The sequence below is a fragment of the Mastomys coucha genome, unplaced genomic scaffold, assembly GCF_008632895.1.
Source record: "Mastomys coucha isolate ucsf_1 unplaced genomic scaffold, UCSF_Mcou_1 pScaffold7, whole genome shotgun sequence".
Taxonomy (NCBI): Eukaryota; Metazoa; Chordata; class Mammalia; order Rodentia; family Muridae; genus Mastomys; species Mastomys coucha.
The window spans coordinates 61,519,842-61,541,622 of record NW_022196913.1 but is presented as its reverse complement, the minus strand read 5'-3'; the positions used below and the strand labels follow the sequence as shown (position 1 = coordinate 61,541,622).

Genomic DNA, 21,781 nt, shown 5'->3' with positions numbered 1-21,781 from the left:
ATAACAATTGATAAAGGGTACCATGAACCCCACTATTGCCCACCATTTGCATATGAAGGAGCTGAGATTCAGAAAAGTTAACTATTTATTATTTTCAAGGTCACATAGTTAATAAGTAAATTAATATCCAAGGGTCTTTCTCCACACATCTCCAAAGAAAACGCTACAAGCATATTGATGAGTCAGTGCCACCGGATTCGCATATAAAACTAGAACTGTGCGAAATCCATTACAAGCCAACTTTTTAATCTCATGCGTTAGATTTGCTCATGGACACAGTTTTTACAGGGTGCCAGTAACTATTGATCCTTGAGTTGGTTTCAGAGAATAAGTGCTCTAATTCAGCAGCCCAAATAGATCCTGGAAGCCATCATGGCTTTTCTTATATAGCCAGTGTTTCAGTTAAGGATATTTCTCTTCCATGATGTCGTCAAGATATCTTGGTGTTTAAGACTTATGCCCCATACTATAACATACTGACTGGGGAAAATGGGAGAGGGGGCTGTTGGAGACATGAATTTGGACCCAAGAAGTTTCCTTTCAAAATATGAAAAGTTACATATAGAGTTAATCATTATAAAGTCTCTTCTACCAAAGTCAGATGATCCTAGGCAATACTAGCAGATCATAAACAAAGGTCAAGTTAGAAAAAGCAACCCTCTCAAAAGAGAAAGTGAGTATGGCTGTAGGATCACAAAAAGAGCTTATTACGGTCACTCTATCTTCTGGTTAGTCACTCCCCCCACTGTTTGTTCCTCTCCCCAAACACCTACCAACCAACAAGTAAGAAATCAGCCCATTCCCCACTTTGCACTTGTTTAAACTCATGAAGACTCTTCATATTGCTTTATATAATTGAAGTGTGTGTGTTTGCATGTGTGTGTGTGTATGTATGTGTGTGTCTATGTGAGTGTGTGTATGAGTGTATGCGAGTGTGTGTGTTCCTCTCTCTCTCTCTCTTTCTCTTTCTCTCTCTCTCTCTCTCTCTCTCTCTCTCTCGCTCTGTGTGTGTGTGTGTGTGTGTGTGTGTGTGTGCGTGCGTGGTGCACACACACTATTCTAGGGGGAGGGGCAGGAAGAAATCCTGAGGGGTCTGGTAGAAAAGCAGAGTTGTTCTCTCCCTTTCAAAGCTACGTCTGGAAGAGGGGTGGGGACTATACCAGCCCATCATCACGCTGCATGCCAGTCTCACACACGGATGCTTCTCCTTCACATTCTCTGGGAAATTTCCCCCAGATTAGGAAAAGGAAAGGAAGACAAGTCGGCCACAAAAGGCGAGTTTTCACCATTACCCACAAAGGAAAGCAGAGCGCACCTCCACACAATCGCAACTCCGTTCTCTGGAGCAGATTTCGACTTCAGCACCACGGAGAGCGGCACCTCCGTCTCGGCCACCCATGGGGAGCCAGATCCCCGCGACTCCGCGCAGGATTCGGGTCATCTAGAAGAGGGACAAGCCTGTGTATTCTACTCTCGATGTAAGTGGCTTTGATGGTTGGTTTATATTGATTTTTTCCCAGTAGCGACTGCCTTATCCCTGAAATATGGAATTGAACTTTTATTTATTAGCCCTTTCACAGGCACTGCTTAGATTTGGGGATCCAAGTCTGGAACTGAAATCTTATCTACTGAGTTGGTAGGATATTTTCCCCCTTTTGTTGAATGTCTAAGTTTACAAGCCATGTAGAAATAGGAAACTCAGCCTGTATCCTGTGCATTCCATGCTGGAGTAGTGCAGTTTTATTCCTAGAAGAGAGCATGTGTGTTAGCTCAGCTTCTGCACTGCTGAGAGCTTCTCTGGTTTGATTTTAATATAAATATGGAGTTAGGAAGAGAACCATAGCTACAGTATAAGAAATTACACCATTAAAGAACTACAGGTGGCGATAAAAGGCTATTTTTTTTTTTTAGTTTTCTTTATGTTTTTCTTTTTTTATTTCTTTTTTTCCTTGTTGAAAATAAGGTCCTGGGTATATGTTTCCTTTAGCCATTAAATGCTGAACATGCTTTTAATAAAAGAGATGTAAACCTTAGCAGGGCTTTGGTTTGACACTAGAGATGACAGAGTCTCTCAAGTTCTCACTGTAAATTCACTTATGTAAGGCTGAGTGGATACAACCAAGACGCTGTGCCATTCACTGTCATTTAATGGATCCAGGGTAGGTTTGCAAAAAGGCAATAATGATTGACCCCATCTGATCTCACTCAGTAAAATTTTGCCTCAGAATGCCACCTGCTGGTGGGTCCCCTTCCTAAGGCATTAGGCACACATCAAATTTATGAATGAATGAATTCACATAAAATCCGGAATATGCATTATGGATAGCATACAGATCTGCTACCTGGGGTTGACTGCACAGCAGTTCCCTAGGCTTCTATGTCCCAAGTGGAATTTCACATTGATTTCCCCAAACACTTGCTCTTCAGCTTAAAAGTATGTAGACTGGCCAACTCCTTTAGGCAGTAATTAACCCAGAAAAAAACAGAACTGTGTGGTGCCTCACTGTGGCTAATTGCGGAATTCATGTGGCATCGTGGATGAGAAGTAGCAGGAGCCCTTGCTCAGGACAAGCAATCATCCCCTCTGGTAAGCACTCAGCAGGCCACGGGATCCCTCTCAGCTCATTCCTGACTCTCATCACAGAGGCAGAGGAAGCACACAGGGTTGCCCACAGTCGTTTTATTCCAAGACTAATTTTAATGTAACTATTTAAGCTGGCTGTTTAAGCTCTATCTGGAACTATATAAAAGATGAGACACAAACACCCAGCTTCGTGTCGACTGTGGTCTAAATAAGCAAATGAGGATTTAAAAAAATCAGAAACAAAGACAGCAGGCAAAGTGCTAGTTAATTTGGATTGCTAAACCATACAACAATTTGTAAACACTAAAAATAACTTCTTTCCTAGATGATGTTGTGTGTGTGTGTGTGTGTGTGTTGTGTGTGTGTGTATGAGAAAATAAATGACTGATAGACACATATGGCATGGAGGAATAATAGATGATAATTTACAATCCAAGATGAAATGGAACCACACCCCACTTAAGCAGAACTGCCTGAAGAGTGTATCCTACTATAAGTAACATGAACAGCTCAGGGCGATTTGCTTCTCGTAGGACCTTACACTCACAGTGGAGTAGCTAACCAGGTATCTGTTTTCTTTTACTCAATATACAAACACATGCTCACTAACTTGGGTCAAAACCCAAATGCCTTAGATCCACAATTCAAATGACTTTAGTGATGCTAGATGATGCAATAATATTTACTAACTACAAAAGAGTTTACATGCATTATTTCACCTCACTTTCAACATGCTGGGAAGATAAAACTCAGAAATAAATGGGATACCTTTGGGAATCCACCAGAAATTCAGGAGTATGATGGGAAAAAATGCAAATGTTTCAGTTTTCTGTTCCAGTCCTTCAGGGACTTGACAGATTGGCCCTCTGAAAGCTGCTTCCTCTGCCAAAGCCCTGTGTGGCTTACAGCAGAGCTATTCCCTTGGAGCTGATTTTACTTCAGAACTGATACCTTAGTTTTGAAGTTGTCAGTCAGAAACAAGAAATAATAGCTGCAGGACTGTCTGGGGCCTCTCTTTGTGAGAAAGGAGATACTTGTAATAATCAATACCAGAGTTTTATCATTAAAAAAAAAAAAAAGACCAATCCAGATCAAGTATTTGAGAATACTATTTGACTACGTACCACAACCTGAACATCAAGAGCTCTAGATGCTGTGTATGGATGCAGTATAAACAAGTAATCGCCTTACCCACAAGGATTCTGCACTCTAGAGGGAATGTTTGTGGACTAGGCAAGAGTAAGAGGGGTGTCAACAGCAAACCGGCCAGATGCAAGGCTTTGTAATCCGGCAGAGCACACAGCTACCAGAGGGTGCCCGGACCATGCCTTGAGTATCTTGGGAAATGTGACTAACGTACCAGAGTCCCATTTCTTTGTCTGCTACTTGGGAATGGAACTAGCACCTACATGACGTTGTATTTTCTTTAACTTAAAATGTCAATGCTCAGTCTGAAGGCTGACACGTGGTTGATGTGTGATACGTATTAATTGATATAATTGAATAGTCATTTGGGAAGATAGTTAAGCTTATCATATGATAATTTACAACAGTAATTTATATGAAGCACTTAACATAGTAATTGGAACACAGTAAATGCATGTGTTCCAACCATCTCTGTTGTCACAGTCATTAGAAATAATACCCGAGTCTATCAGCGCGGAACACAATCTGAATCGACAGAAACAAGGACATATTTAAGTGTCCCTGTGCATCAGATTTTGGTCATCACTATCTCTAAAGTGTCTAGGACACTTTCAATCTTCAGTGAATAGTGACAAAGTCACTGAGGTGTTGGGGGAAGACTACCGATCCCTTGGTTCTTTCCTCACTTTGTGGACTAAAACTCAGAATCTATTCCCATGGGAGATGAAGCAGAGAACCGGGCTGGGTTTTCATGGGTGCCTGATCTGAATTCTGGATCGTTTGGTTCTCTGTCCAGCTGGGGAATGTTACAGACTGAATTGATTTCAGGCTTGGATGCTCTCCACAGAGACCTTTGATGCATGTTGCAATTTTAGAAGAAGGGAAGAAAAAAAAAGACAACATATCTCTCAAAAGAGATTCTTAAGTGACCTTTGCTTCGTTGATAATTAAGCAGAACCCTAAGTCCAAACTCACCACAGGCGGAGCTGGACTTAGGGCTCAGGATTGCTGCTTTCATGGCTTATTCACATCTGGCTTCAGCCTGGCTGATGCACTGGTAAGAGAAGCTTGATAAAAATAGCATCCAGAGGAACGGAGAGGGAGTTTTCCAGTCCCTCCTCCTCTCAGATGGTTTTGTCTGCACTGGAGTGCTTCTCGGTGACATCGGTTCAGAGTAAGCATTCTGGAGAATAGAAACCACCGTGTCTTAGATGAGAAGGACAGTTTGATCACTCATCTCAATGACATGGAGATAGAAGGATCCATGTTCAAAGTTCATCAGAAAGGAAAATGTGGAAGTAAAGATGACCAAATGCCAGTTGCACTTCGGCATGATCCTTCTCCTCACCAGCCCTGCAGCTTGCATGGGGTCCAGCAGGGTACCACACTGAGTTCCCAGGCATGAGCCCGACTGCCAGCTACTGTAGGTTGAGTGATTTTTCCATAGGCTGTCTTGTGGATTCCATCCAACCCATGTGACATCCATGTCCCAAATATGATACTCTTGTTATTAAGATTAAATGGCAGAGACATGGTAGTAAAATATATACATTGGTGTACACATGTGTTTACAATGCCGTCATCAGAAGAATGCCAGGAGGGGGCTGTTGGCTCGGACAAGAATCCCACAGCGAGGCTGAAGTTCTACTTCAGCATTTGAATCCTTTCTGGGTCTGCTGTGTAGACCTCCTGGGACGTAACCCCACTGAATGGCACATCCCGTTTTATAGACTGCCAGCCACACACAAGCTGAAGCCTTATGGCGATTTCATTTTAATTCCAAGTTCGGCTAGAAGAGGAGGAGAGAGAGCTGGTCATTTTTGAGCATCCAAATCTATCCCAGAGCTGAGAGATTAAAGGCTCTGAAGACCAGCATGTTTACTTCGTCTTCCATCTGCCTTCAAGGTCACTCAGAAGAATGTGCAGCCAGTGAGGATAGTTCCCCTCTGAGAAGTCACAGCCATGCAGTCCCACAATGTGCACATGCATGCTCCGCCCCCCCCCATGGTATCATTATTACAGAAATATCACATGGCACCATTCCTCCCTGCCCTAAGATTTAGACTTTTCAGTTTGCTCACTTAAAAGATGAACATGCTAATATCCTGATTTTTTTCTTTTCTTTGGGTCATGTGGAAAATTAACAAATGATGTGAGTATTGCTTCATTTTGCAGGCTTTGATGTCTACGATACTCATGTGGAGTTTGAATTTAGATTGGGTATTTCTGTGTTCCCTGCAAAGCATTCTCTGCTCTGACTTGGTTCAGTGGTTATTCTATTTCCTTTGAATTTACTCCCCAAGGCTTCTTGCTATGTAATAGCTTGGCATCCTTGACCTTGTGGTCTGAACCACTGTCCCTCTTAGACAGCCTTGGGATGGAAAGGGGAGAGAATGGAGCCCACGTCTCTGAAGACAGCTGCTGCTCCATGCCTGACACAGCTCGCATGCTCTTGAGGGAAGCTGCTCTTCCCAGGGTTTAGTTGTGATGACTAAGTCCAGAAAGAGCAACGTATCTTAGAATGGCCTGAGTAATTCCATGAGGAAAATTATTCTTCTGTGGTTTCAAATTTCCACAATTTCTGTGTCTTTATGTGCCCAGATAACAGGCCTGGAAAGTAGGCTCACTCAAGCTCTGAGATGAGGGGGAGGGGGATACCAATGAGGGTCCAGCTTCCACCTCCTTCGGAAGTGCCTCCTAATGAACCCACACTGTTTGGGCCTCCCTCCATGGTAGAACCATTGCCATGGGATCCCCATCTGGGATCTGCCTTGTACAGGAGGGACTAGCTTCCCTGTGAAGTGACAACCCTCGGTGAACTTGAACTGGAAGCTCTCCCCTGCAATTTTCTATCAAGGCACACTTTAGAATGGGTGGCGGTTTGGATTCTCTTCCTACATCAGCAGGGCTCGACGTCAGGATTTGTCACCTGGAGCTGGCTTGGAGGGGGTTCCCATGGCTCCTGCTTTTAGTTTTTGCAGAAGGAGCTGCTCCACTTTGCCATAGAGGGCTTTCCCAAGGGAAGTGTGACTCAGCTCCGGTCAGGATTTAGAGTACCCAGCTCTGATCTATAGCAGAGACTGGGCCTCCGAGGAGCTGGACCAGGTCAAAGGTTAAATGAGCATGAAAACTCGAGTTCCAAAGTCTACACCATCGCAAACACCAGGCTTGATGAGAAAGCTCTAATGTGGATAATTGGTGCACCTTATTTCTTCAGTCGGTTTGAGTGAAGTGCCAGGCGTTCTGCAGGCCACAGACACAATCAGGAACAGTAAGCCAGTTCTCTGAGACCATGGGAAAGACTTAGAATGAGCTTCAGTACTCACAGTGAAGCAGACGCTCTCTGGGTTCAGGTTGTGCCATCCTGAATCATTTAGATAGCGTGGGTGAAAGAAAACAGGAGGAGGAAATCTAGGTAGGAACAACTGGGGAAACAGTGAGATCAAAGAAGTCCAAGTTTGGGGTAGCCTGGGGTACACCTGGGCTAGCCCCTCTCTTTTACAACTGTAACCTGGGACCAAGGAACTAGGCATGCACAAGGCTTTAAGGCTAGCTGGGAAGGACTGGTTTGAGTTCAGATTCCATTATGGCTGCCTTTTTCTTGTGTGACATCTTAAATTTTGGTCAAGGGTCGATGAGGTGGCTCAGCCGTTATGGCTCTTATCAACAAGCCTGATAACTTCAGAGTTTGGTGTGTGGGACCCACATGGTGGGAGGAAAAAAACCCAATCTTGCAGGTTACCCTCTGACCTCCACATGTGCTCTCTCAAGCACATACAAATGCACATAAATAGATAAAAAGGAAAGAAAATTTTGAGGAAAAAAAAAAAAAACAACAACAAACCCTTGGCAAACTCATAGGTGACTTGGCAAAGCCAAGAAGCCTCAAGACTGCCAGTGCCATGTGGCTTTCAAGGGCTGGTGATCAAGTGCTTTTCTAGCAGCAAGGATGAGGATAAAATACCTTTCTCTGTTGGTTTGCCAGAGGAACTGCACAAGCTGGTGAGCCCAGAGCTCTTAGCACTGCACCTGGGACACAGCAGGGTCTCCGTAAACACTAACTGCTGCTATTAGAAGATCAGTATTAACTTCTACTCTATGCCAGTATATACAGGAAAGAGTAACAAGTTGGAAGTGAGCACAGCATGGGCTATTTCTTCTACCAAGAAGACCGAAGACAGGCTTAACTGGATCTAGCCATAGGGAGATGAGGATGAGTCCCCTAGGAGGTCAATGCCTGTTCTCTGTAAGAGGCAGTCCTCCAGTCGGTTCCTGGCCACATCTTGACTCCAGGAGGTGCCTGATTTGCCTGAGGCCCAGGGGATGTGACCCACATAGAGAATGGCACCAACTGTAGGAGTAGTTCTGTGTGGCCATGCTTGCAGCCTAGTGCGGCAAGACCAGAGTGTCAGAACTCAGTAGAGAGGGAGAAGTGAGAACCAAAGGTTGCACTGTACCCTCCATGGAGACTGGGTATAGCACTGGACAGGAAGGGAGAGATGAAACCAACATTAAATATCTCTAGCTTCTACCTGCATCTTGAACCCACACTGTGACACACACACACACACACACACACACACACACACACACATGCAAAACATACAAATAAACAAAAAGCCAAAACCAAAAAACTCTGTGCACCGCTGTAAGGCTAAGAAAGCAAGAATGCAGCGAGGTTGGGGGAACCTGCTCAGTCTTACACAGAAGGAAATAAAACACATCCCCTTGCCTGTTTTCCCGCAGCCCTACCCCATCCCCTCCACTGTCACAGGGCACCTCGAGCTGCCTTTCGGTTCTGCCCCACCCCTCTAAACTTAGGGACAGCAGACAGTAAGTCAGCATTCTTCCGATTGAAAAAAAAACAAAAACAAAACAACAGCAAAACAAAACAAAAAAACAGAATTCCAAGCGATCCAGCTAGTATTGACAGTGTCTAGCAGGATCCCAATCGCGATATTCTTATATATGAGATTTTCTTTGTCCTTCTGAACAGTCCACAGCCCCCCAAAAAGTAACCAAGCATCTTTGCCATTGTCCTTCAGGTTGGGGAGCAACACCTTCAAAAACATGCAGCGCCGGCACACCACCTTGAGGGAGAAGGGGCGCCGTCAGGCCATCCGGGGTCCTGCCTACATGTTCAACGAGAAGGGTACCAGCTTGACCCCTGAGGAGGAGCGCTTCCTGGACTCGGCTGAGTATGGCAACATACCAGTGGTCAGGAAAATGCTGGAGGAATCCAAGACCCTCAATTTCAACTGCGTGGACTACATGGGGCAGAACGCGCTGCAGCTGGCTGTGGGCAACGAGCACCTGGAGGTCACCGAACTGTTGCTGAAGAAGGAGAATTTGGCGCGGGTGGGCGATGCACTGCTGCTGGCCATCAGCAAGGGCTACGTGCGCATTGTGGAGGCCATCCTCAGCCATCCGGCCTTCGCGCAGGGCCAGCGCCTGACTCTCAGCCCACTGGAGCAGGAGTTGCGGGACGATGACTTCTATGCCTACGACGAGGATGGCACGCGCTTCTCCCACGACATCACACCCATCATCCTGGCTGCCCACTGCCAGGAGTACGAGATTGTGCACATCCTGCTGCTCAAGGGTGCGCGCATCGAGCGGCCCCATGACTACTTCTGCAAGTGCAACGAGTGCACCGAGAAGCAGCGCAAGGACTCCTTCAGCCACTCGCGCTCGCGGATGAATGCCTACAAAGGACTGGCCAGTGCCGCCTACCTGTCCCTATCCAGTGAAGACCCTGTCCTCACTGCGCTGGAGCTAAGCAATGAGTTAGCCAGACTGGCCAACATTGAGACTGAATTTAAGGTAACCCTCCACTCGCCATCCTGCGGGCGGTTGGCCCAGGGGCCCTCCCGCGTGTACGTAAGAGCAAATGGGTTGTGCGCCTATCAAAGGCAGAGTGAAAGACTTTGGGCTCTTGTCTTTGGGGGTTCATCGTAGGGAGAGAGTGGATCGGGTTATTTTGTCAGGTGTAGGCCTGGGGAAAAGCAGCCTAGAACAGGGATGTTTTAAACTACATAGGGTTAGCGAAGGAAGAGGCAGGAAGAGAGAGACAAGCTATCAGAGACTCTGCTCTGGCCCCTAGAAACTCCGAAAGTTCCAAAACCCAGCAATACGAGGTGATGTCCAGCCTGGAACTTAGATTGGTGGTAGTGTTTCATTGTGTGGCTCTGACTGACACATTCACATTCTGGATTGCTGGCAGTACAGGTCGGCTTCAGAATGACCATGAAAAGAAGTTTGGCTTTTCAAAAAAAAATTTGAGATAGGATCTTGCTATGGATACCAAGCTTGACTCAAACTTGTAATTCTCCGGCCTCAGTCTCTCTAGGACTAGGGGGTCCCATACAAGGCAAGGCCAGTCTTCCTTAGACCCAGTGGCCAAACTCTTCTTAAATAGGGTTGGGTTTGCCACTCCAGTGAATAAGGCTCAGGGTTGTCCCAGAATTCACCCAGCTTGAGAACACCTTGACCTACCAGGCCAGCTCCAAAGTCTGGAGACCCACCCCAAGGGCTCTTCCTGGAGACTACTTTTGCTTTCTCTGTCAACTGACATTTGCTTTGAAAGAGAAGACTGGGCCCAGATGTAAGAAGGAATCTCTCTTGACAGGGTGTTTAGTAAGAAGCGCAAACATTGATTAGGTACTTGCTGTGTGCCAGTTACCCGGCTTACCTGTGAGATCTTACTTAATCTCAACAACCATGTGTCAAGGTTACAACACCCCCCAGTTTGCATGATAGCACAGAGCTGAAAGCACACAGCTAAGGAACCAGCCCCCAGAGTCCATGTTTAATCCCACCAGCTAATGAGTGAAGGGGGCGTGGCCGGGGGTGTGGCCAGGAGAGTAGAAACCACAGCTAGACTCTGGTATTTCTCATCTTGACACTTGCTAAGAAACTGCTGTGTGCTGGATACCATGGAAATACAAAATGGTGTCTCACACAGAGCTGGTGATCAGATGTTACCTACAAGTGAATAATTCATTGTCCAGAGAAGATGTCTGTGTAGGATGAATCCCTGCATGGGGTCAATGGTGAGTCCTGCCTCACAGCCAGGAGGCCTTTGGCCAAGCTTCTCAGGCAGGATTCAAAGGAGGAGCTCAGATAGGGCTGGGCCTAGATGAGACAGGTGAAGTGGAGACCCACAACAGCCCAAGGTAGGGAGAGACAGTGTACTAGTCAGGGTTTCTATTCCTGCACAAACATCATGACCAAGAAGCAAGTTGGGAGGAAAGGGTTTATTTAGCTTACTTCCACATTGCTGTTGATCACCAGAGGAAGTCAGGACTGGAACTCAAGCAGGTCAGGAAGCAGGAACTGACGCAGAGGCCATGGAGAGATGTTCTTTACTGGCTTGCTTCCCCTGGCTTGCTCAGCCTGCTCTCTTATAGAACCTAATACTTCCAGCCCAGGGATGGCACCACCCATAAGAAGCCCTACCCCCTTGATCACTAATTGAGAAAATGCTCCACAGCTGGATCTCATGGAGGTGCTTCCCCAACTGAAACTCCCTTCTCTGGGATAACTCCAGCCTGTGTCAAGTTGACACACAAAACCAGCCAGTACAGACAGAGAAGCAGCTCTGTGTGACTACGACAGCACTTTCTGGGATGTGGGGATGAGTGGGGAGGGGAGCAGAGCCCAGGGGACCCTGCTCACCAGTCTGAGCACTTCAAACGTTATCCTGTAGGAAATGAAGGTCCACTAAAAACTTGTGGTTAAGGGACTACGGTAATGACAGAGAAGTGGAAATTCGTTTGACAGGAAAGTAAGATGAATTTGAGGATGCAAGCTGGGTCTAGATACAGAGGTAATTTGGTTACGTAATATGAGACCACAGATGCCTGTCCCATTGGAGAAGCTTGCCCACAAGCCAGGGGTAGCTGAGCTTGGCCAACAGGAGGGTGCAAGGCCACAGGCTGTGAGAAAGGAAATTTGTAATTATACTTATTTTATTCTGTCTGTTCCAATTCAGCTCTGCCCACTGACCCGAGCTCCTCCCAAGATCCCTGTATTGTTCCTGGCCTCACTTAGGTGGAGGTGCAGAATAGCTCATAGGAGTTCCCAGGAAACAGGTGTGGCTTCTTCCCTTGTCTGTATAGTATAATAACCTCGTCTCCTGAGGCCAAGGATGTCCCAGCCAATGTCAGTGAAGCTTTGCTCATTGCCCAGTGTTCAGGGGATCTGTAAGAGCTGTGTGGCAGGAATGGCTAAGCCAGTTCATTCAGACAGTAATCAGGCTGAGAGGTGGGGGGAGGGAAGAGCAGGCAAAAAAAAGAAAAAAAGAAAAAAAGAAAAAAAAAGAAAATGTTACTGGACCAGGCCATCTGGATGATTGTGTGATTCTCCACTTTTCTCCCACCTGAAAGTAAGCCAACCTAAATAAAACAATGCTAGATTGACATTTGGAAATCCCTCTGAGGCATCAGTTTCCATTAGTAAAACCTGAAGGTCCGTCATACTTTAGTGTATGCCATCTCTAACTCTGGAAGGCTTTTGAAAGCATCTTTGAAAAGCAAATAGAATATTTAAATTCAAAAGTAAATTATGAGAATTGTGGACAATTAAGAAGGCTACACATGTGGCAAGAAATATTTTCTACCAAGCATTGATTGGCTTAGAGTGAAAACTGGCTTGAGGACATTTGCTGACTATTAACACCTTCCTAGGGAGCTGAGGTAGTCTTAGGATGTGAATACATGGTTGACTCTAAACCAACCCACCTGATCCTTTAGGAATGACTGCTTATTCAAGGATCTCTGCATGTGCATCCCGATGTTGTGAGTCTCTGAGAACAGCTTTGCAGGAAGTCAGATTGCAACAGGAGGCTAAAGCACACATGGACACATTCTGCAAAGTGCTCGATAAGGTTGCTCTGTTTGCAAGGGACTACACATTGCCATTTAGGTAGCCACATTATGTGGATGACCAGATGCTGTCAGTTTCATAGAGATACCAAAGGATCTCTGGAAATATGTCAGATGTCACCCTTCATGTTCTTTTAAACATTCTAGGGAGACTATTCCTGGGCAGGAAATATTATACACAACAAGCCTGAATCCAGTTGCCTGGGCTGCTGTTTTTGGAGTCATCGTAATTTATTATCAGAGTCAAGTATAGCCATCAATGAGAAGTCTAACCAATGTCAAGGCCTCAGGTAACTTGTAGCTGAAGTCAGATGCAAGCCATTATTATAGGCACTCAAGGGCTGCCTTAGGTCTAATTGTCTTGGGTCTAGGAAGGTATTAAAATGTGCTGTGGTCACCAGAAAGGCTCTTTCTGGTGCTTCAAATGGAACCTAGGAAGTCAGTGGGCATTCTGGAAACACTTGGTGAAGAGAATGAAGGCATGCCCCAAAGGGAAAGCACTGCAGCTTCTGAGGCAAGTGTGACTCAGTACGTGGCTTAGCCTCCTTACACATGTGCATTGTTGAATGGAGGCATTTAATGTGCATCATTTGGGAAATTGGGAAAATTCAAAAGAAGGCTACCCGCTTGGTGGTTATTCTAGTTTACTTTCTGTTCCTGAGATAAACACTATGACCAAAAGCAATCTGAGGAGAAAAGAGCTCATGTCAAAAGGGTTTGTGTCCCCTGACTGGTCACACTCTATCTCTGAGGGGAAGCCAAGACAGAAACTCCAGGCAGGAACCTGGGTCGGTAACTGAAGCAGAGACCACAGGGGAATGTTGCTTCTGGCTTTCTCTCCCTGGCTTGCTTAGCTGCCTCTCTTATACAGCCCAGGATGGATGCTGTCACTCACAGTGTGCCAGACTCTCCCACACCAATCATCAATCTAGAAAATGCCCTCCAGACATGCCAAGCTGGAGGACACCATTCTTCAGCTGAGGTTTCTGTCTTCCCAGCTTTTCCCATTTGTGCCGTGTTGATAACAACTAACCAGCCAGCTCGGTGGAGGAATGAAGCCCAGACACTAAATAACTGGGGACTGATTATATGCTGTGTGGTGTGTGGAAGACAAAATGTGTGTGTGCGTGTGTGTGTGTGTGTGTGTGTGTGTGTGTGCATGTGTATGTGTGTGTTTTCCTGGTGTTACTTAAAGTTGGACTTGGAGACAGTGTTGCCTGACGGGGTGAGGAGCAATGGGGACTTGAAGGGAGGCAGATGCCAGGATCGGTCATGTTCCTTCACACTACGCTACCATTTAGGAGCATCTATGTGCCTTCGTCAGGGAGGGAGGAAGCCTGTCGGTGTATCTGTTGCTTAACGTTTGGCTGTCCTGAAGGTGAGCAGAGGCGTCACTGAGGAGGCTTCTCCCGTTGGTATGGGGGCAGCTCGGAGGCATCCTGTGCTTCACAACCTGGAGCTCGGAAGGGGAGAGTAAGGGGCAAGAAGAGCAAACCGGAACCTCATCTTTGTTTAGAGTGCTGATGACCTTTCTGTGCATCAGTGGATCCTTAACCACACGTATTACGAAAAAGCAGATGATGAATTATGTATCGATGTTTGTGCTGTCGGTTTGAGACCCATTTAAAAAAAAAATTCTCTGGGCCTAAAATACCTCAAATTAAAAATGCAAATAATGATAAATCGAACCGATTTGTCACCTGGCGTGATGCAGGGCAATCCCTTTGCGGAAGGTAGAGATGCTGAGATGATAGTATGGAATCTGCTGGAAAACTTCTGAGAGGGGACGAGGAGGAGGAGGGTGGAGGCGTCTTTCTCTCTGGAGGCTGAGAACCCAGAGGACGTCTGACTTGTGGAGCCAAGGAGCCAGGAAGTGAGTAAAGGCCCAGCCTGGCCAGAGGCAGTGAGAGAAACTGAGTAAGCCTCACGTTTGAATCAATTTCCCAGATGCACTGAATTTCTAAGTCATATAAACCAACACCCTAGGAAAACAGAATTTCCTTGAGACTGGCTGGTAGTACAAACAGATGTCTGCTTAATATGCAGGAAACAGCAGACTGCTTCGCTTCCCATTGGGAAAATATGTTTTGAAGCTGCGAAGGCTGCAGGTGTTAAAAGGAAGGTGTTTATTGCGGGCGGGGTATGTGTGGAAGAGAATCTGACAAAAAAAAAAGTTCTCAAAGTACTTGCTTTTTATGTCGTCCCCGATACCCCTGGGGCTCCAATGTGCCATGCTAGCCCTATGCAAGCACATCTGAGGATGCACAGCCTGAGCAGTAAGATCTTGGGGGGGTCCATCAGTGTGCTGATGAGCACGCCTCTCCCTAAACACAGGCAGCTGTGGGCCTGTGTGCTTCGAGTATAGTCCCAGCGTAGGCTAGGACCGCGCAGTCTGAATCCAGCGTAGGCTAGGATCGTGCAGTCTGAATAAGCTTCTCTGTGGGCAGTCCGCTCTGGGAGAATGCTCATAGACCCCATCCTTGACAGTGAAATCTGGGGACTAGCTTATTGTGGGAAATAAGAAAAAGACATTGCCTTAGGTCAGTCTTTTTTCATTTTACTCTCTCTGAGCATCTGGAAGAACAGTTCAACAGATGCGTTAAAGAGGTGACGTCACAGGAAGTCAGCCAATCAGCATGTCTTTAATGACAACTGTTCACTCTCTGAATCACAACCGGCAGCTAAGATTAGAAGCTGCTGCTCTTCTAGGTTTGTGGGGTCAGAGCGTCAGTGTACAGGAGAGAGTGTAGGTTTGGTGATTTGAGGAGGACAAAGGACATACTCAGGAGGGTGCCGGAAGGGCACAGAACAGCCGTGCTTCTCTTCATCGGTGTAGAGAGGAAGAACCTAAAGTCAGAATGACCTAAGCTTCATCTCCTATTAACCATGAAATTGTCAACATTCCCCAAATGATCCTTTTCATATTTGAAAAGTAGAGGGAAGGCGGGAAGGACTGGATCCTTGTAACTTGTCTAGTGCATGCTTAGTTCCCCGACTAAACAGTTCCTCTTACTCTAGGATGTCTACCTCAGGATCATCAGTCTGCAAGAACTTTATACCACTTGCTCAACAGATGTGCCCTTAAGTAAACAAGCTGAGGGAATTTATCCCTGATGAGTTCTCGGGGTGGAGGCAGGTCAGACAAGATGGAGAATACAAGAACATAAAGCCATGTGCGGGGAGCCTCATACACAAGGTCACTGCTAATGGAGACTCCCTTCTGGTTCTCTACTGGATCAGCGCTACAGCTCTGCCCTCCAGTGAACACAGCTTACATTTCAGCGTCTCCTCTTTTTAGAGGGTCTCCTGGACTCTAGCTGCACTTCCATTCCCTTAGCAGATCTTCTAAGAAGGAGATAAAACAATCAAGGCTGTGCACGTGAGCTCCATGATTAGAAACAAGTCAAGGGGGTGTTTTCAATTGGAGGAACGCAGACCACTGAAATCAGATAAGCGAAGAGTCCTGCTAAACATTACTGCGAACAGAAATTACGTGGGCTGGAAAGAGACAGCAAAGAGGAGGGAGGTGGGGAAGGGCAGGGACCAAACACACACAGACCATTTTTTGAAAAATATCTCTGAGAAAAGAGTCTTCAATCCACACACACACACCACACACCACACAAACACACCCCATGAAGAATCGTTTCCCACAGAAGTATAACTGTCGGTCTAAAATATCAGAGATCTAAAGAAAATGGCAACATTTATTCAAGGAAATTAGCCAGTGCGAAGTATCACAAATTAAATCAACTGGATGCACACTCTGAGAAGAAAAGGTCACAAGGCTGTGCAAATTGATCATATTGATCATCTTAGCTGCACAGACTATTAGCATGGAGACCCGTGTTTTATTAGTAGTAGATTCGTGTTTACGTTGAATATAAAAGCGTACGTGCTGGGTGGGGAAGGGGCAGGACCCAGCCTCACAAGATGACCTGTAGCTACTGAACTCTTTGAAACCTCAGCATCTGATCTCAGAGTCTGATGCAGCACAGGCTGTAGGCTGCGGGCAGAGAGTAAGCCCTGGTATTGTCTAGTGAGAGATATGGGCATCTTTCCAAGAGTCATGAAAATAAAAACTGCATCCCAAACCCTAAAGTGAAGTTTTGTTAGGGTTGACTTGGTGGGGCAACTGACTCTTTTGGGAGATGGTACATGCTTGAAGATTTCTATGCTTAGCAGAAACCCAGGGTCATGAAACAGAGGGAAAGGGTTCCCAGTCCAGAAAAGGCACAAGAGATAGTCTACTACAGAGAGCAATGAAGAGGCTCATCCCCAGAGTGTAGGCATCTTGGGATAGATCTGGTATAAGAGTAAAGAGTGACAAGACAGTTCATAGGGATGCTGATGAGAACCTCAGCCACAGCCTTCCCACTGGGCCCTGTGGTCCAAAGCTGAACCTTGTTGTCAGGTGGAGAATAAACCACTGAATACCTTCTGTGGGTAAGTGGCCACATCTATAGTTCGGAAGGATCCAATCTTCTTGATGTAGAACCAGATATGAGGAGACAGACTGGAGGTGTTAGGAGACTAGTGTTGCCAGATACCCCCCCTCCTGGGAATGGGGTAGAGCACACATGAGTGAGGTGTGACCTACACACCTCAGTGAGCAGGTGAGTCACCCTAGATAGAGGAGACACAAAGCAGAGGGCATCACTACCCGCTGGACATCTTTCTTGTCACACATTTCCCAGGGCCATGACTCTGTCTCTAATCTCTCACTGCTACTGGAGGCAGAAGGGAGACAGCTCCTTGGCTTTTCCTCGGGACAGAAACCAGGAGAGCAGGGGAGGCTGGCAGTGGAGGTAGGAGCTGTGTTCCCCAGCCCACAGCACCTTTGCAATGCGCTAGGAGCACTGGCCTATAGGAGAGTGAGTTCAGAAGTAACAGCACCAGAATGGGAAGGAGTCCAGTGGATTTTATTCCACTGCATTTTTCAAACTCTCAGGACACTTTGTCCCCTCTGTTCAGGTTCCTGTAGTACGTGTAAGTTTTTTTGTTAAAGAAAGGTCTGAATGTTATCTCTGATTTGTGTTGAATAGCAGCTTGCCTTAGCATGAGGAAAGGATTGAGTAGGCATCCCTTCCTTCCTTCCTTCCTTCCTTCCTTCCTTCCTTCCTTCCTTCCTTCCTTCCTTCCTTCTTCAGCAGGGTGTTGGGAATTTCAAGCAGTGGAGACTGAGTAGAAGGCCTTTTGAGTACCCAACACCCTCCTTGGACATTCAGTCAAGCCTGGGTCTTCTACTGTTGCTCTGACCTAGTCCCTAAACATAGTTGACAGCCAACTTTATTATAGCCAGCTAATGAGGCTACAAGTCCAAGAGCACGGCCTGAGGCTCGCTTTCCCTAAGCCTCAAGGAATGTCCTTCCTGTCACGTATTTCTGGTAGCATCTACCAGTTCTTGGCTTGTCTGAACATCTTCCCAATCCTTGCTTCTTGTCATGGAGAAAACTCCCTATGTGTTTCATAGTCAAGAATTTTGGGCTGAGGGCTCGCCCTTCTGTAGTAGGGCTTCATTATAATTAATTCTACCTGCAACTGTCCTGTTACAAAATGAGGTCACATTCTAATGATCCAGGAAGGACTTGAGTTAGGGGAGTGTGCAATTAAACCTCATACATGAGAAGGAAAGTCTGGGTTGAGATGAACTAGAGGAGTCCAAGGCCTAGAGTCCAGACAGAGCTTCACAGAAGCAGAGAAAGGCGGGTCATCAGCTTTCCCGGGAAGCCAAGGTCAGTTCTAAACTAGGATGCCAGTCTGAAGGAAACAAAGGCTTGCTTTCCCATGCTTTCTATAGACCAAGACCAATATTATAACAGGTCTGTAAAAGCGTAAGTGTGTGTATATGTATGTGCATGTATTGTGTGTGTTTGTACACATGTGTCTATCTGGGTGTCTGTGCACATGTGTCTGTGTGTATACATGTATGTCTGTGTATGTATATATGTATGAGTATGGATACATGCATATGTGTTTAGTGTGCACATGTGTATGCATGTATGTGCTATGCATGTATATGGCATGCATATGTGTGTGGTGTGCATGTGTGCATGTGTGTGCATGTGTGTGTGGTATGTGTGGTGTGCATGTGTGCATGTGTGTGCATGTATGTGTATGTGTGTGTGCATGTGTGTGTATGTGTGTGGTATATGTGTGGTGTGTGTGTGTGGTGTACATGTGTGCATGTGTGTATGTGTGTGCATGTGTGTGTATGTGTGTGGTATGTGTGTGGTGTACATGTGCATATGTGCATGTAGCATTTAGGAGCGGAAGAATAATAAAGGTGAGAGGAGTAGTAAAAAGAAACTTGGCCCAAAGGCATTAACTCTCCCAAGTTTGAGAAAGTCATTTTTATTGAACTTGGAGATAATAAAAACAAACCAATATTCATTATAGAACTTTTTAAATATCAAAAGGTAGCTGGAACAAAGAGGCAAAGTTAATCCTAACACATAACGATGCATATTTTGATATTTTTCTTTCTAGACTTCCTCCTCACTCCAAGTACAAAAATCTAAATGATTCCGATGACCTCACTAACAAAGTGGTGCCAGTGTCCTTGGGGCTCCTCCTTCACTTTCCATCCCTTTTCTCTCCTCTTCCCCACGAAGCCCAACTCCAGGGTGTTCTCAGAGTCAGGGCATCTATAGTCTCACGCATTTTCGAACTGTCTATCTTATCTCATGCATTATCGAACGAAACACATCTCTTGTATGTTCCCAAAGTTCTGGAGGCTGAAAAGAAATCACCAAAATATTGTAATCTCTGCCACTGTGGAGTTTATGAAGACCACAGAAAAGTATAGCGACTCATGTGTTTGTAAATAACATGCAAGGGATTATGAAATAAAACTATGGCTTTCTCCCTCCCTCGCTCGACACTGCGTGATCCGTGTGAGAGCACAGAGGGAGGGAGAGGTTGACGTTTCTGTGGGTGAATGCCACTCAAGTCTTCTGTCCACTGTCTAGGACAGTGCCTGCTACTGAAGTCTGCGCTTTGCTCAGCAAACAGCTCCCTGCCTGTCTCGGCCCTGAAAATTCCCCCAGCCTGACAGCTGTCTGCAGGGATGAGAATGGTGTGTGCCACTTGGGTCCACCACAGGGATCATGGATGACATTCACGTAAATGAAAAAGGAAAAAGGCCGTATTAACAAAAGCAAAGCATGGCAAATTTAGTTTTTAATGTTTCGTGAACAGGAGAGCCTTCAGAAATAAGTTGGTATTCTTTCTTCCCTCATAGAACAGTGACATCAGAGCATTTCAGTGTTCGGGATGTGAGCACATGCTATTCACTTAAGAACCTTGTCCTTTCTATCTACCTGAGGCAAACCTGGAGGAAAAGATTCAGGGAATGAGGCTTTGATTTGCTGTCTAAGTCCGCACTGTGAACTCCCTCCCTGAGGCTTGATGACCAGACAGCAATCCTTTCCCACCTCCTCCTGCATGTCTTCTCAGGGACCCCTCTCTCCGCCCCAGTCCCACAGAGGTGCTCAGCTTGGGAGGCCATTGCCCTGTCACAGATTCGGTTTTGGTGACAGACTTATCAACTAAGGACATAACATGGTACAGGAAACTGTTGGTTTTCATGTTTAGACACCATGGCCCAGAGAGAAATGTGGCCTGGAGAGTGTCAGCATCTGGCTGAGGCAGCAGTCCAGAATCCTTTGGCCTCTCTGTCCGCCATGACTTTTCTCCTGGCTCTGAGGCAGGGGACTTAAGTCAGAAATTTCCTTTCTTACCAGCTCTCAACATAAACAGGCAGGGAACTGTGAGAGAAACCTTCCTGATGGTGACTACTTGGGGGTGACACAGTCTGAGACCTAAACTCTGTCAAATGTGTCTGTGGAGCTTTTGTAAACCCTTGGTTTTGAAATAGTTTGAAGGGTTAGTCTTGTTGGAAGAGATATCTTTCTCCTCCCCCTAAGGTCCTACGTACTCTTCCCTCTCCTCCATAATTTCATTGACCCGGCAGTCATGTGTAAGTCTTCAGTCCAATCAAGCTGCCTTTTATATGGATAGTGACTGCTTCTGTTACTGTTTTTCCTAGGACAGTATCTCCCCTAGGTGGGGGGATTCTATCCATCCCTTCACAATTTTACTTCTAGGAATTTGGGTTTTGACCAATTACCAAATTAGGAGATCCAGTGGTGCTGGTGATGCTGATGATGGAGATGGTGATAGTCCTGTTGGTGGTGTGGTGCTGGTAATGGTGATGATGTTGGTGAGGATGGTGGTAGTCATGGCAGTGGTGATGGTCATGGTATTAATGGTTGTGGTGACGGTGGTGACAGTGATGGTGTGATGGTGCTAGTTTTCTATGTGTAAGTTTATCTTTTACAATTGCGATGAGAATGAATAAACAATGTGCAATCCTGTCCTTTTCTCTGAGTGCCATAACTTTGGGACTCACTCCTTCCTATTAGATCATCACTCAATAGACATCAGTGTCTATTCTAGAAAGCTTCATGATCACCTCCAATAAAGTCAAGTCTGCAACACTAGGGACTGAGACAGGCTCAAGTGTCAGAGAGAGGGACACCTGAGAAAGGATCAGTGTAAGAAGGTGGTGAGAGGGAGAAGTATGCATCTGTCCACCTAATTCCAGTAGGGAGATCTCAGAGACAAACTGTAAACAGTACATTTTCTGTAGGTTTGTTTTCAGTGTTTAATTCAGTATTATTGTGATTTTTGGACTTTAGACTGCATCCAGCTAAGAAGCCATGTTCTTGTGTAGACCACGAGTGATGAGAAGTCGGCAAATGCCACTGCAGTCCCTGGGAACAAGAGCCCACTTGATGCCAATCAAGCAATCAGAGAACTGTAGTTGACTGAAAGGGGAAAGCTCTGTCACTCAGATGGAATGAGCCAGAAATCTCTTTGACACTGATGAACTAAATGCCTTTCCTTTATATCCATTTTACTTACAAACTGTGTGATTAGTACCTAATGTTCATGCCATGCACTCAAACACAGTATTGAGACAAGGGACCCTAAAATAAGTGCTCCTCAAAATCCTATCAGATGCTCCTTTCAAAACCCAGGCAAACATAGACAGTGTACTTTTCCATTTACTGAGTACAGTATTGATGCAGAGTCTCTGTCTGCACTCTCCTCCCCACTGCACAGTGCCTCTGTCTGCACTCTCCTCCCCACTGCACAGTGC

At 45.9% G+C, this 21,781-nt stretch overlaps 1 protein-coding gene across 3 annotated transcripts in view; it reads left to right on the top strand.

Moving 5' to 3' along the window:
- Positions 1–1,080: 1,080 nt before the first annotated feature.
- Trpc7 (transient receptor potential cation channel subfamily C member 7) overlaps positions 1,081–21,781 on the top strand; it is a 127,000-nt gene continuing 106,299 nt past the window's right edge. For all 3 annotated transcript variants that reach the window (XM_031358881.1, XM_031358880.1, XM_031358879.1), the window contains exons 1-2: positions 1,081–1,478; positions 8,776–9,553. In XM_031358881.1, the coding sequence (XP_031214741.1) occupies positions 1,180–1,478; positions 8,776–9,553 (1,077 nt within the window). In that variant the 5' untranslated portion in view covers positions 1,081–1,179. The remainder of the gene's footprint in view (positions 1,479–8,775; positions 9,554–21,781) is intronic.